The sequence below is a fragment of the Ornithorhynchus anatinus genome, chromosome 5 (genome assembly GCF_004115215.2).
Source record: "Ornithorhynchus anatinus isolate Pmale09 chromosome 5, mOrnAna1.pri.v4, whole genome shotgun sequence".
NCBI lineage: Eukaryota > Metazoa > Chordata > Mammalia > Monotremata > Ornithorhynchidae > Ornithorhynchus > Ornithorhynchus anatinus.
The window spans coordinates 80,564,088-80,580,324 of record NC_041732.1 but is presented as its reverse complement, the minus strand read 5'-3'; the positions used below and the strand labels follow the sequence as shown (position 1 = coordinate 80,580,324).

At 48.0% G+C, this 16,237-nt stretch overlaps 1 protein-coding gene across 3 annotated transcripts in view; it reads right to left on the bottom strand.

Moving 5' to 3' along the window:
- Positions 1–539: 539 nt before the first annotated feature.
- The window catches only part of FOXJ3 (forkhead box J3), a 123,915-nt gene continuing 108,217 nt past the window's right edge, over positions 540–16,237 (bottom strand). For all 3 annotated transcript variants that reach the window (XM_029065393.2, XM_029065395.2, XM_029065394.2), the window contains 5 exons: positions 14,800–15,225; positions 10,874–10,975; positions 9,847–10,038; positions 6,259–6,366; positions 540–3,975 (listed from right to left, as the gene is read on the bottom strand). In XM_029065393.2, coding sequence (XP_028921226.1) covers positions 3,860–3,975; positions 6,259–6,366; positions 9,847–10,038; positions 10,874–10,975; positions 14,800–15,225 — 944 coding nt within the window. In that variant the 3' untranslated portion in view covers positions 540–3,859. The remainder of the gene's footprint in view (positions 3,976–6,258; positions 6,367–9,846; positions 10,039–10,873; positions 10,976–14,799; positions 15,226–16,237) is intronic.

Here is a 16,237-nt window from a genome sequence, read left to right as displayed (position 1 = left end):
TCCAGATGAGTACAGAAGGCACCTTCTCAGATCGGCAGTTCCAAGAAGCGAGTGCAGGCCTGTTGAATACGGGGCGCCGCGCTCCACGTGAGAGGCCCGGAGAAGTCCGCCCCCAGCGAGGCCGGACTCCCTGGAGGAAGGCCCGGGGAGTGAGGCTCTGGGGAAGAGGGAGGGTGGCTGGGAGGGGCCCTGGATCGTGACCGGTCAGGCAGGCAGCTGGGGGAGCTGCGGCTGAGGGGCGTCCAAGGCCGAGCTGCCGCTCTGTCACCCAGGCTGTCGTCCCAGTTCCCAGCTGGGCCCGGGGGGTGGAATCGGGGGTTAGAGAAGCCCAACCAGGAGGCTGCAAGGACGAGGGAAAGTCAAAACCACGGCCATGTGAACGTCCCCGTCCAGATGCTCAACCAGCGGCACTTGGGCCTACAAGACCCCAACCTCAACCGCTGCCCTCGCCTCGCACCTCAGGCCTCCCTTTCAGAAAGCATCGCTCAACGGGCGTCCGCGGGGCAACGGGGGACTGACAGACGGACATTTACAAAACATTCAGACTACAAAGTACTGGCATGTTTTAATAGACTCTTTAAAATGTGTCTGCACCTATTCTGAAGACACGGAGAGCATCAGTCACTCGATTTGTTCCCTCAATTACAGCGAACAACTTACAAAATGATTTTTTAAAATGGAGTTAACATAATATCTTTATTTTTAAGTGCCATCCATGCATATCAGTTCTGGCAGCAACAATCCTAATGACACTTGGAATATTCTTTACAGCACTAAACTGTTACAAATAATCTGTGCCGTCCATCATAGAGCAAAAGTAGTAAACCGTGCAATAACAAAACGGTAGAAACATTAAAACACTGACTGTAGAACAGCAGTACAGATAAAAGGTTGTGTTGCACAAAAAGCCAATGCATTTTCATCACATATATACAATATAGATATATACACATCACCCTCTGAATGAACAATATCAAAATACTCTATTCCATTTGAAATAACCCCCCGTTTGATTCCCTCCCACCCAAAAAGGTCATCGTGAGAGACAAGTATTTACAGGAAAGCACGTTAACACATCGACATTATTTCGCATTCGGCCACAAATACCAGTCGGACTGTTCTCCAGGACAGGTCGCCCCGTTTCTGTGAGTTTTGTGCGTGCGTCCTCCCTCGGAAAATCTCCGCTCACTCCGCCCCCGAGCCAGAATGCCTTCTGTCCCGAGGAGCGGCCCAAGACATCTCCGAATCGATGCCCACTCTGGTTCTCCCCAGGGACCCGGGCAGACCCGCGGTCTCGGTCCGACGCCCCCGGGGCCCTCTCTCCTGGCCTGCGGCTACTGGGGTCCTGGAAGGGCGTTGTGGGGAGGTGTATGGGTCTGGGTCTGTTCTCGCTAAGATCAATTCGCGTGACAATATCGATCCCGAATTGGAAAATCGAAACCAAACTGGAAGTCTGCCTCACGACCGGGGAAGTTTCCGTCAGCACCCCATCAGGCTGCAGACTCAATCGTCCTGTGTCACGACTGCATTCAAAGATCTAAGATGGAGTAAAGTGCACAACGCCACCTAAAGAACCGCCTCGGACCGGAAACGGTGGTTTAGGAGCCCAGGGGACAGGGAATGTTTAACCGGGCCGAGGCCTCTAGACCTTGCGAGCCGAGCCCCCTCGGTGCCCGGGATGCTTCCTGGTGACAAGCTGGACCCCTGAGAGTGGCACTGGTCTATTCCGATCCCCTCAGCCTTGTTCGGGAATTGACCCGACTCGGTCCCAACCCTCACCTCGAGCCATCTGAATGCTTCACCGTAGTTACTAGGGGGGCTCAATCTGCGACTGGGGCACTGGGAAGATGCACCAAGAAGTCACATGGCAGGTTCTGGCTATCCTCCAGGCTACCGTGGCCCTGCCCGTCTAAGAGGGCCCCACGGTTGCCTTTCCCTAATCTCCCCATTCTGACCTTCTGATCCCAGATCCCTGCTGCAGGGCCACTGGAATTCCCTTTCCGGAGCAGAGGAGTGGGAGAGGGAGGACTCCGACGATACAGAAGGCCCTCTCCTCCCTGCCAGCCCCACAAGGCGAAGCTTGGGGATTGTCTTCCGGCCAGGATTTGCTTGTCACTCAAGACTATACTGATATGGACGGGCCATTATTTAAAAATCTAGAGGGAGGAACCAAAGATGGGCATTGCACGTAACAGCTTATTCCACTAAACTTCAGGTCAATAAGTCTTTGAACCAAAGTAACTGAAACCACTGATCCTGGCCAAGAGGGCAGTATGCAATTTTCTGATTAGATGGAGACCGTGTATTTGGCAGATCATTTATGTAATTTATTTAACGTCTGTCTCCCCCTCTAGACTGTAAGCTCGTTGTGGACAGGGAACGTATCTGTCAAGTGTTATACTGTTACAATGAATTCTCCCAAGCGCCTAGTACAGTGCTCTGCACACAACAAGCGCTCAATAAATACCACTGATTAATGGAGAGACTTACATGGTTTCTTCACAACAGATGCTAAATCTTTTCATTTTCAAGATATACCTTCTCTAGGTTGAAAACAACTTCAGCCAAATTAACTTGGAAAAAAAAAAAGAAAAGCCCACCCCAGGGAAAGAAACAAAGCCCACTGGTAAGAACAGGGACAAATTCTTCCAAGGGAACCTCAGGGTCCCGAGTAACAAAACTATGACTGTGAGATGGTTCGATGCCATTGCGGCGGAATCAGGCCCAGGGGAAAACGGGCTTTCCTTCCTGTTCCAACACCGCCCCGCTCTTCAGTTACCCTACTGAGAAACTAACAGAAATCTCTGGAGGAGCTCAGCGAAGAAATGCCTCAGTGTGGCAGGAATGATGAAGTCGAGAAACTGATCACAGGAGGAGGAAAATAAGCAGCTGCAAGTTAAGTGATAAAGTCCCACTTCTGATTGTCTGTGAAAGGCTACCAATGAAGATCACCACACTAATTTGAGGACTTGAACAATTCCACTCGTCCCAAATGAATCCAATGCGAGCTGATGTTTCACAAAAGGTAGTTAATAAATAGTTAAGAAAGACTTTATAATAAATACGCTAAGGGAAGGAATAAACATTGATTTTAAAGCACCAGACTGTGCTCAGCTTCTAATTGGCCAACACATTTTGCAGAGAGGGACTTTAACTGAAAAAAGTGAAGGATTCCCTAAAATCTATGGTATGAAACTTCCATATTCTGAATAGCCACAGACTCTCGGACTATATTCTATTTTAGGCTAAGTGATTTACCAATAGTTTGCGACTCGAAATTATTTGTGTGGTAATTTCTGTGAGGTGAACCTTGAAATCATTCTCTACGTGGGCAAGACACGGAGTGAACCTATAAGATGGCTAGAAGAAATCTAAAAAAATAGTATCTCCTATGAGCTATCTACATAAAAAGAAGACAATTTTGCAGAAAGTAATACCAACTAGTTAGAAAACCTCACAGTCACTTCCTTTTCTCGAGACAAAATACGATCCGATTGAGAATTCAGAAACATTTGTACACCTACTCACGCGTTCTGATAAACTGTAGCGAGAGGCTCTGTCTAGAAATCAGTCTGGCACTTGTGGTCAACATTAAAACCGACACAAATATGCTAAAAGCTGCCCAAATCACACAACAGTTATGAGCTACGGAAGCTGGCGGGGGAGACTGACATGTAGTACTTGTTTGGGTCAAGTAAAAGCGATAAGTTATCCAGCTAAGTATTCTGATTGTCTTCAAAGTAAATTTAGATAACAGCTTTATAGTGATTAACATCTTCACTTTTTAATTACTGAATTAATTTTCACCTTTTCTTCACTGTCTGGAAAACAAGGTCAGAGTTCCTTGCCCAGGAGGGCTCTACACAATAGAATCCCAATCGAAATCATCCTGAATATCATCCGGAGGAAGTGGGCGGCGCATCTGGAAGGCAGAGGAAGGCAACATGTGCTGCTGATTCATTGCTCCATGATGTCCTGGGAAGAAATGAGACTTGAATGAAATTTTAGGCTCTGCCATGCTACCAGCCCACAGAGACCTCTCCACCCCCAAATCAGAGGAGGAGAAAGGCATCCTGTTGCTTCCCCAAAGCGCGAAGACAGGAGAAGTCCATCGAGTTGGAAAATCAAACGGGCGCCGTGTAGGGAAGGGTCCCAGGATGCTCTGAGAGGCTCCCATCATTCCCAGATATAAGGGAAGGCAAGGCCCCGCCAGGAGCAGCACCTGGAGCAGCTGCCGCTGCTCTGACAGGCCTGAAAGGCCACGCTTCGAGAAGCCCACAGAGCCCCAGACTGAGGTCCCGGCTACCTCAAGGAGCGTGTGAAAAGGTTCGGGTTTCGACCGCGTAGCCCAGGTTAAGTACCTCAGAATTCAAGGCCCTTTCACTCCGAAAGAAACAGCCAAAACTCCTATTCCTGCCAAAGGCATCCTGCACTCTCTTACTCATACCCCCTCCTCCTTTCGGCAAGGAGGAGTCCGGAATTCAGGCTGAGGGTTCGAGCGTTTAATTAGAATTTTCTTGCTCCTCACGTGCGCCTCCCGGCTCCCCTCTCCTCCCCCAACTCTTTCTGCAGAAGGCTGGGCCACCTCCTCACTTCCTGCCACTGCCTGGGCCGCCATTTCTTCAGGCTGATTCTTACAACACGTAAATATCTGATACTTTCCTCTGTAATAACAACCTCGTTCCCCATTTCATAAATTCGGAATTAATGAGCCTCGGTTTGAATCTGTTAATAATAACGATAATGATCATGATAAAAAAATTGTGGCTTTTAAAAAATCCATACTCTATGTGCCAGACACTGTACGAAGTACTGGAGCAGATATAACATAATCATATCCCACTGGAGCTCTCCGTTTAAGTAGGAGGGAGAACAGGTATTGATCCTCCATTTTTCAGATGGGGAAACTGAGGCACAGAGAAATTAAGTGACTCGCGAGGTCACACAGCAGACAACTGGCAGAGCCGGGATTAGAACCCAGGTCCTCTGATTTCCTGGCCCGTGATATCTCCACTAGCCCATGCTGCTTCTCTAATCCCCCTCGACTGTCATCTCGTTATGGGCAGGGAACACATTTGCTATTTCTGTTGAACTGTACTCTCCCAAGCGCTTAGTAGAGTGCCCTGCACATAATAAGTGCTCAATAAATACCTCTGATTGATTAATGTTAAAATTAATATTCAGTCAACATTCAAATACTTTCAAAAAAAAAAAAAAAGAATCAACCAAATTCAAACGAGTCCTTCAGGATGGCAGGATGGCTCTCCTCACAAACAGGTGAGCTGTTAAATAGTCTGGCAGCATTTCTTCAGCTTGGACATTAACCAGCCCCCAAGGCAGTCACAGTGGCACCAAGTAATCCTGGACGCTTTACCAACAGGATTCGTTTGCTTATGCCAGAGTGGTTGGGAAGAAAAATAATCCCAGACAATCGTTGACTCTACATTCCTCACTTCATGTGACCTCGGGTAAAGGGCTTTCTTCTTCCACGCTTCGAGGAGTTTTTGACAGAGGAGTTTACTACATTCCAATATAAGACGACTCTTGAGAGCCGAGACGACGCCTTCCTCTAGATCATGATCCCGCCACACCCATCAGCCCAGTATCTGCAGGCACTTACTAATCATCGATTAGAGCGATGAACATTTTCTCAGATATCTTGCTGCATTCGATTACAAGGTGCTGACAAGCCCGCATCTCCTAAGTTACCAAACCCTGGCGGAAGTTCATCTTGTTTATGAGAGTTCCACACTGCTTCTCCACCAGACGGAATTCTTTTGTCACCCAAACCGCAAATTTTCTTCCACCCTTTCATCTGAAGCAAGACCGTAACGACGAGGAGTGGCCGTCCAATTTTTAACCAAGGACGTCTTGCTTGTCCTGGGCTTCCAGACCTAACTACCCTCCCAGCCGTGGACCTGACAGTGCATGCTAATTACTTTGGCTTTCAGGGTGTCGCAAGTGGGAGCTGTTGAAAAGCGACCGGCAAATATCTTACTTGCTAAACTCCTTCTAGTCGCCATTTTTCAAATTGGCTAATATTAGAATCTTGTGGGAATGGATTTTCCGTATTTGCTCCCGAAAGGAATCTGTGGGTTTCTACCTGTACTCCACCGGAGTGACCAGGAAGCCGAGACCCCGGAAAGAGTAAGCGTTCATCTCCCTGGGGTTTAGTGGCCTGACTTCTAGCGCACTGCTTTGGAGTTCGGCTGGTGAGGAAAAACTCACGAGGTGGCGTTGCCTTGGCAACAAGGTTACCTGCCATCGTTGCTCCTGGGGTGCTGAGAGGCTGCGGGATGTGTGGATAACCAGGGGGAGCCATCACTGAAGGAGGGAGGTTTGGCCTGGAATCTATGTACAGATTTCCTAGGGACAGGAAGGAGCCAAGAGGAGAAAATATTGATATGCAATTCCCAACAGCCCAAGTAAACCATTTTTGACCGTTTAAATAATCACGATGGTATTCGTTAAGCGTTTACTATGGGCCAAGCACTGCTCTAAGCACCAGGGTAGATAAAAGGTAATCGGGTTGTCCCACGTGGGGCTCACAGTCTTAATCCTCATTTTACAGATGAGGTAACTGAGGCCCAGAGAAGTTCAGTGACTTGCCCAAAGTCACACAGCTGATAAGTGGCAGAGCTTAAAGCATCTCCCCACTCGTAAAATCAATTACCAACCGATGAAGACTGAAGGCGACCACTTCCGAGAGAGCCCTGGACACTCCCTCTAAAGGAGCTACTGTTTCCCTTCAAAATTGCACTTCCAAGAGTTCACAAAAGCTGCTTAAAGCCTCAGAGTTGGCAAGAGCCAGCAAATGTCAAGTGTTCCACTCCGATATTGCAACTACTTTAAAAACATGGGCTGTGGAGGACCGTTTCTGTTTTCCCTCCTTGGAAAGAATGAAAACAAAGCAAATCCACCACCTCAAGCTACCGTTTAAGGAATAACATTGACCTTCGTTGGGTGTCCATTTAAGTAAGTGGAAGGAGTTGAGGATGCAAATAGCATTTTGGACTCTAGGACCTCACTGCTTTTTAAACAAGTAGAACATGAAAAGTGTCACCAAAAGGAAAACTATCTTGCTCAAGAAAATAGGACTCTGCTTAAGGGGAAAGAGTAAATCAATCCAGGTGGAATTCCTACTATTTCATAGCTGTGCTCTTTAGTTCCTCTCTGGACATTTCCTCTGCGCAAATTCTGCTCTCCGAATGGAGCTAGGATTGATTAACGTCTCTGGGATTCCACTTGTTTAGATGTATGTAGAGTTAGAGGTGGATTTAGAAATAGGCTGGAAAAAGGGTTGCCATAAACTTCAGTTCCTTGCACAATTTCTGGGGAGAAATTAGTTAAAAAATAGACTAAGTCCACTGGAACAAGTCCCAAGCTCCTCAGGATAGGTACAAACAATTAGTTGATCCACCACAAAGTCACAGTAAGTCTGAGTCTGCTTTTCTGGGGGTGTGGGGAGGGGGTTTTTGGGTTGGTTTTGAACAGTGAGAATTTAAAACTGCCTTCCTTTTGGCCCAGGACACAAGCGTACAACAGGCTGTGCTGGGGAGCAAATAATGGTGTGGGCCAGGGATGTGCTGATATTGTGAGTATAGCTAGGTTAGGGTGATTGCACCTATAGTGAGTGTACCTCAAAACAATCCTTTGCTGGAACAAGACTCAAGTGCAGAATACGTGGGTGAGTGGGAGGGGGGAGGTGTTTCTCTCCCTAACTGGCAAGCGCCAGGACCTATGGCCCTCTAATTCTGCTACGGCATTAGTGGGATCCGATGGGACAAAAGAGGACAAAGCAGTGGGAACACAGTGGTAGAGAGCATCAAGGGCAAGAACAGGCAGTGTCATCTTTAAGAACACCTGCAATCTAGAAGGGACAAAAAGAGTGTTACAGTCAGTCCGGGGCCCTTGGGAAAGGGGTGCGTGTGTTGGGGAGAAGGAGTGGTATTTTCAAAACATCCAAAAGTCCTGTTGGAAGTTGGCAAGGGAATTGTAGAGATGTAAAAGAGGAGCTACGTTACCCCGGATGACATTACCCCGTAAGGGATGGTGCTGGAGAGAGCCAAGCCCCCTAAGTTATTTTGGTATGGGTGGAGAAAGAACTCTTTCCTTCTCTGATGGTGCTGGCAGAGTAGAGGAGACAGGTCCACGTGAGGAAGACAACTATATTCCCTAATTAAGCTGATGGGAAGAAAGGTCGGGGAAGTGGGGGGTGATAATAGATTTTTTTTTTTCTGGTGTAAATCTGGTGTGATTTGAAATCTCTATTTGAATGAACTTTCTTGTACTCTATGCATCTGTAACCCTGATTAAAATATTATTTAACAGACGTGCATAATCAGAGTTTATAGTCCTGCAAAATCCTCAAACATCCCTTTTCAGCTACTGGCCAGAGTCCATATCTCATTTATTCCTTTTGAAAGCCTGGATTGGTTTAGGGCTACCAATGTTTTTCATACTACATAGTTTAGTAAGGTAGTTCCTATTTAACAGAGAGCCCAGAAGGGAGTGGCAAAGATTATTTTAGAGAGGCAAGAGATGGAAACTGATGGGACAGTAAACTCACTGTGTCATTATGGCAGGGAACGTTTCTACCACCTCTGTTGTACTGTACTCTCCCAAGCACTTAGTACAGTGCTCTACACATAGTAAGCGCTCAATAAATACCATTGATGAAAGGTATGGATGAAGGTTTTCCCAGCAGAGAGAGTCTCTCGGGAAATACTGAGGAAGCAGCTGCTGTGGAGTTTTGCAAATGATCCGGGGGAGAGGGACACTGAGGAGAAAAACATGGTCCCCAAACTGCTCGTTGAAGAGCAAGTGATTGAGGAGCGAGGGCTGGAAGAAAAAACGTAAATTCTCTCTGCCAAGCTGAGTTTGAGGTGGTAGTTACCCAGAGATTTTAAAAGTGGCCAAGAGATATGGGAACGGTGGATCAAGAGGAGAGACCACTTATGGATGGATGTACCTCGAAGCCTCAGAAAGGAATAAAACAGAAACAGGGCAGCAGTGTCAACGAGCCTCTAATCTGGAAAGGCAAAGGCTCCAAGTGGAATTCTCTAAAATCCTCTTTAAGTACTGGTGGTAGGAAAATCGTTACAGCATTTTTAAGCGCTTACTGTGTGCAAAGCATGGTTTGAAGCACTGGAAGGGAGTGAAACAAGTGAGTGGAATTGTTGGTTCACTAAATGTCTATTTAAGATTGAAGACAGTAGGACAAGGCAACCAAAATGAAGCAACTTCAGAGAGGGAAATAAGCTATGAAATCGTTACCCTGAGAAGTTGGGCTCAAAGGAAATATCAAGAAGTCCGAGAAGGGTTTAGGATATTCATGGATATCGCATGCATAACTGGTTATTAATATGAGAAATTTAGGGCCATAAAAAAGTACACCCCTACCCACTGGGATGGATTTCTAAGAGGACAACCATTCTTCCTGAGGCTTGGAGTCAAATGTGGGTTTTAATCCTGGTCCTGCCACCTGCCTGCTGGGTAAACTTGGGCAAGTCCCTTAACTTCTCTATGTTTCAATCTCCTCATCTGTCAAAATGAGGAGTGACTCTTCTCCCTCCCACTCAGAACGTGAGCCCCACATGGAACGGGGACTGTGTCTGATCTGACTGCACTCTATCTACACAGCAATTAGCACACAGTAGACGTACGTTTAACAAATGTCACAATTATCTCCTCTAACAAATTAACTATGGCTTACAAGTTGAAACTAACTTCAATTTTATTACCATTACTCCCAAAAAAGAGGAGGCAAATAAGTCATAACTGGAGGACCAAATGCAGAGACGTCTGCCCTAAGGCTAATGAATAAACCCAGAAGGGAAGAGGTACCTGTTCCGATGTGTTGGGAAGGTTTTGTTGGATGCATGGCACCGTGACAAACAGTTTGCTGAACGTTACTTTGAGAATGGATGAGACCAGTTTGTGTAAAGAACTGATTAAGCGAAGAACATAGATCCGCAAACTGAACCTGATCTAAAGACCAGTTCTTCAGATCTGCTTGTCTCATACTCTCCATCAAACCTGTGGTCGGGGGGGAAACAGAATTGAACGAACACGGATTTTCAGAGAGATTCTTTCAAACCATCGGCTCATTAAAACGTTTACCAGCTCCCAAATTTCCAGTGGCCTGTCCCACGCTTCCTAGAGTCAGAGGGATGATATAACAGTAACTGATGCCCTCTGAAAAGTACAAAACTTGAGCCACTGGCCAAATTTTCCACTTGCCCAGGGCTATGTCCTTTTAGGACTGGGCCAATTTTTTCAGACACCAGATGTCGGGTGCTGGAGTCCTGCACGAAAGAGGCCTGATGAATGGGGAACCCAAACCATATTCATTACCCCTTCTTCCTGGAAGACCAGAGAGAGACGGCAGAGAAAGATTTTCATTCACCAATGATGACGTTCAACCCGTCTTCCCAGAGGGAGTGGATGCTGACTTTCCTCGTGGGCCACTGAATCAATTTCTGAGCCCAGTACAGAATCAAGTCCCACCGAATCAAGTCCTGCGAAACAATTTCCGTGCCCAGTACCCTTGACGCTTTATTTGCTGGGGACTGCAGCTCCCCCAGGTCGGAGAGGTCCATTATGTGGAGGGGCTGTGGACCCCTAGCTTGGCCTGAGCCCACCACCCTTTTTTTTTTTTTCAGTCCATTGGCTGGGTGGGCCCAAGCAAGACCTAGGCTCATGAAGAACTGGTCTGTGAGATTGTGTGGTTTGGCTGGAGGATAATGCAACATCATATCCCAAATACCTGACCAAACGCAGAAGGGATATTCTTGAAATGACACACCTATTTCTATTTGGCAACAAACAGAAAATGAGAAAAAAACCTGAACGTTAGAATCCTGTAATTTACCTTGAAACTGTGAAAGATCCACATCTGACCAATTAACGCTGCTGGCAATACGACAGCTTTCTTTCAACATATCTAATGTTGCATACCAGTCCGGTGAAACACCTGCAACAATAATATTTAGAGTTTGTAAATTGCGAATCGATCCCGCGAAGGTCTCGTTTTGCTGTGCGCACAGGTCGGCATTGGATAGCTAAGGCCCGGTCATTCATTTGCCTGGAGACAGGAGGCTGGTCCTGATGGTCTTTCAGTGCTTTTCATTATCTGAGAATCTACGGGGCAATGATTTTCAATACGTGCATATCCAGAATTGATTTTAATGCCCGTCTCCCCCTCTAGCTCCTTGTGGGCCAGGGACGCGCCTCCCAACTCTGTGGTACTGTACTCTCCTGAGTACAACACAGCAGGATACACAGTGAGTGCTCATAAGTACCACTGATTGATTGACTGACTGATTTAATAATCTTGATTTCTCCCTACCACCGAGAATGGTCTGTCTCACTATTTGAGCTTCTAGAGGCTGATAGGACTGGGAGTTCTAAAATCCCAGTTCTACCACTGCCCCACTGTGTAATCTAGGACAAGTTCATTTTACCTCTCTGAACCCCTGTTCCCTCATCTGTAAGATAATAATCATAATTTTGGTATCTGTTAAGTGCTAACTACGTGTCAAGCACCATACTAAACGCTGGGGTGGATACCAGCACATCGGGTGGGACACGGTCCCTGTCCCACGTGGGGCTCACAGTCTCGATCTCAGTCTCAAGATGGGGATAAGACCGGATGCCATCCCCATACGAGATCTGATCATCTCATATCTATCCTAGGACTTGGCACATAGTAAATGCTAAATACGAGAAGAATAACAATAACACGGATGGGGTAGTATTGACGATGAGAAGCAGCGTGGCCTAGTGGATAGAGCTTAGGACCGGGAATCAGGACTTCTAAATTCAGCTCCGCCGCTCTGGGAAAATCACTTGGTTTGTCTATGCCTCAGTTTCTTCATCTGTAAAATGGGGATTAAATCTGGCCTAATAATAATAATTAATGACGATGGCATTTGTTAAGCGGTTACTATGTGCCAAGCACTGTTCTAAGCGCTGGGGTAGATACAAGGTCATCAGGTCGTCCCACGTGGGGCTCACAGTCTTCACCCCCATTTTCCAGATGAGGGAACTGAGGCACAGAGAAGTGAAGTGGCTTGCCCAAGGGCACAGAGCAGACAAGTGGCGGAGCCGGGATTAGAACCCACGCCCTCTGACTCCCAAGCCCGTGCTCTTGCCACTAAGCCACGCTGCTGTCCTCCCTTCCCCTTAGACCGTGAGTCCTGTGGGACAGGGAGGAGTCTGATCTGATTATCCGTATTCTGATCTGATTATCCCGATTTGATTATCCCTTATTCTAATCTGATTATCCCATACTGACCCCAGCGCCCAGCATGGGGCTTGCCACATAGTAGGTAATTAACAAATGTCACAATTACTGCTATTACTCATAACACGCATTTCTCTAGCACTTTACACCTGCAAGGTGCCTTAAATAACCCTTTCTAATTGATCTTCTCAGATGCCCACTGGGAGACAGGCATTTTTCTGCTCCTTTCACAGGAGAGGGGACGGTGGAAGGAAGCTGAAATTATACCTCTGGGTCTTTAGGACTGTGAGCTGATGCTCCCCTCCTCAGGATGTGGGGCATTCGGATGCAGTGTGGCCAATCAAAGTTTCCTTGGCCCACAACGTATCTTAAAAGAGAGTGACTGACTTGCGGGCTAGTGGACAGGGCCTGGGTCTGAGAGTCAGAAGGAGCTGGGTTCTAATCCTGGCACTGCCACTTGTCTGCTGTGTGACTTTGGGCAAGTCACTTCACTTCTCGGTGCCTAAATTACCTCATCTGCCCAGTGGGGATTAAGACTGGGAGGTCCATGTGCAACAGTGACTATGTCCACCCTGGTTAACTTGTGCCTACCCCAGCGCTTAGAACAGTGTTTGACATATATTAACTGCATAACAAACACCACAATTGCTGATGTTACTGAGCAAACCAAGGGTAGCCTACAATCACCCATTCCTCTCTATGTTTATAAGCCATCTTTGAACTGTAACCGAAACCCAGGACTCTCGGTTAGCTCTTGCTAGCTGGGATATGGGACAGGAGTAACGGTCGCTTGAAGTGGACAGGGAACGGTCTATTAACTCTGTTATATCGTACTCTCCCAAGTGCTTGGCACAGTGCACTGCACACAGTAAGCAATAAATGCCATCGACTAATTGATTGAAGACAAGGAACTTAATGAAGCACCCGCTCAGTAAGCTGACTTTCTGGGTTTTTTTTTCTCTCTCTCTAGGTATTTTACAGGAGCAGCACTTGTAACTGCTGGGAAAATAAAACCAAAGCTTCACTTAATCCACGTCAAAATCCCTCGTGACCACGTCTGCTCCGAAGGACCGGTGGGCAGGTCAAAGTGGAAAACAAAAATGGAGGTGAGTGGGAGGGTCTCTGATAGAGATTGACGCCACCATTATCCATCTTGCCCCCCACAATGAGCAGGTCTCCAGTGAGGGGGTCAGCCCCAGCAGGTCCTCAATGGGAGGAAACCAAGGGACCAGAATCCATCTCTCCCGACTCCCGCTGGGCTAAAAAACTGCTTCCCATCCTTTATCAAAAGTATCTTTACATTTTAGCCCAATGTCTTAGGCAACTGGGATGGGTGTCAGGAGAGAGCAGTGGATATACTTAAGATGTGATAATAATAATAATAATAATGATGGCATCTGTTAAGTGCTTACTATCGGCAAAGCACTTTTCTAAGCGCTGGAAGGGATACAAGGTGATCAGGTTGTCCCACGTGAGGCTCACAGTCTTCATCCCCATTTTACAGATGAGGTAACAGGCTCAGAGAAGTTAAGTGACTTGCCCAAAGTCACACAGCTGACAAGTGGCGGAGCTGGGATTCAAACCCATGACCTCTGACTCCCAAGCCCGGGCTCTTTCCACTGAGCCACGCTGCTTCTCTTCTGGTAGTTTATGGTGGGCCAAATTATCTGGAGAGGGGATACAAGGGGTAATCAGGAGTAAGCAGGGAAGTTGGTGGGGAGGAGAGAGGAGACAATAATCAAAGTTTGGGAATTGAGGAACTCAGATTCTCCCCTGGGCCTGAAATAATAATGTTGGTATTTGTTAAGCGCTTACTATGTGCCGAGCACTGTTCTAAGCGCTGGGGTAGACACAGGGGAATCAGGATGTCCCACGTGGGGCTCACAGTCTTAATCCCCATTTTACAGATGAGGTAACTGAGGCACAGAGAAGTTAAGTGACTTGCCCACAGTCACACAGCTGACAAGTGGCAGAGCTGGGATTCGAACTCATGACCTCTGACTCCAAAGCCCGGGCTCTTTCCACTGAGCCACGTGTTGTGACTCTCAGGAAGAATCCAAGCACAGTCACTCGAAAGCTCAGGGGACACAAAAGGTGATCCCGTGTTTTACTTAGAAGGGAACACACAAAACCAAGGCCCTGGAGGTCCTGGGGACTGTGTTCACAGCTCATCCGGGCACTTCTTTCACAGTGTTTACTACAGTGCTTTGCACACAGTACGTAATTACATACTAGTGCTTCTGAAAAATGCGCGAATACCCCTGAGGAGGATAACATCTTAAAGCAATCTTGGTCGCCGCAACGTTCGCTCAGGGTTCAGCTCTCACTAACATCAACGGATTCACCAACAGGACGCATCGCTGTCTTTCGGGGAAGAGACGTAGGCTCGGCTGGTCCGTACCGGTCCTCTCCACCGACCCCCGGGCCGGGAAACTGTCCCGGCCCCCCAGCCGTGAACATAAAGGGTGAAGGGACAACCGGCACCATGAAGAAATCGAGAACGGCGGCTAAGTCTCCACAAGCCAGAGGCAAACACGGAGCTGAGCACTTACCGGAATTACAGGGTACCTGCGGTGGGGGAGGATGCGTCTGATGCGCTAACGACTGATGCTGATGATTCGGGTGGTGCTGGAGGTGCTGATGCGGGGCCGGGTGCTGGGGGTGTTGCGACGGAAGCTGTCCATGTTGCTGCGGGTGGGGGGTCGGCGGAGGCGGACGTGGCTGGTGCTGGGGGAGGCCGTGGGGCCGGTGTGGAGCGTGGGGAGGATGCGGGGGCGGTTGGGTGTGCATCTGGGGGTGAGATAAGGAAACCTGGGCGGCGGAATTGCCCCCGGGGGCGCTGAGGCTAGTGCCGTGGTTGTTGGCGAGGCTGTTCTGGCTGCTGTGTTGGTGAGGGCCCACTGTGCTGCCGGGGGAGTGCTGATACGAACACGAAGTGTGCGACTGTTGGGACGACTCGGAAGGGATGGTCATCAAACCTAAAAAGAAGAAGATCGGGACGGGGGTTGATTTTTTTTCAGGGTTTATTTCCATCTTGCGGCGCCTTCTCGAAGCAGAGTCGGGATATAGACAACGGACAACTTGTTCTCTGGGGAAACCTAACAATCCCTGGAAGCCGGGAAGGTCACGACGAGGGGACGCCGGTCGTCCGGCCCTCCCCGCCCCAGCTTCTTAACATTAACTCGGAGGCTTCTGGGGATTTCACCCAGCAAGAGGATACCGGGTATCTCCAAACCCTCCCTTTCTCTACTCCCCATACGGAACTAGATACGTCCCGGAGATTTCCTTTCTATTCAGCCCAGCTTTCTGAAGGAAAGCCCGGGAGCGGAATCCTGAACTGCTGCTGGCGATTCCCGGACGTTTTCCCGGGAAGTAGGCTGGGTAAGAGGTCTGGGATGGGGCCGGGCCAAGCCAACCCCTAGGAAGATGGGGTCCATTCTGAGCTCGACACTGTGAGGCCCCAACCTCACTCCGAGAGGAAGAGGGTGAGTCCGCTAAGGCTTCAGTCCCGGAAAGCGCACAAAGACTTCAGTAGAGATTGGGCGGGGCCTCTGTAGATAGTAGTGGCATTCATTTGTCATTATTCCTCCTGTACAAAACAGGAAATCTCACCCTTTTCAGACTGAGTTCTCTCTCCCCCTTACTTCTGCCATTCCACCTATGACTAAGTCCCTGGAATTCCACATATACCCATGCCATTTTTCAACTGGCCTCTAAAAAAATCCTCTAACCCTTTCCGATCTACTGTACGGTTTTTCTCGTCACTAGTTTTCAAGATACACTGAAAACCCACCGGGTGCCCCTTATTCCAGCTACTACAGAGATATCTATCATCAGGTTGGACGTTGGACTCTCACCCGGAGAAGTCAGGAGCCACTGAAACCAGGCTCCACTCCAAACCCAAAGATAAAGCTTCAATGAAGGGAAGCAGTTTGGGAATGTAGACTGATTTCGCCAGACTTTTCCCGGATATATAAATATAATAGTTAA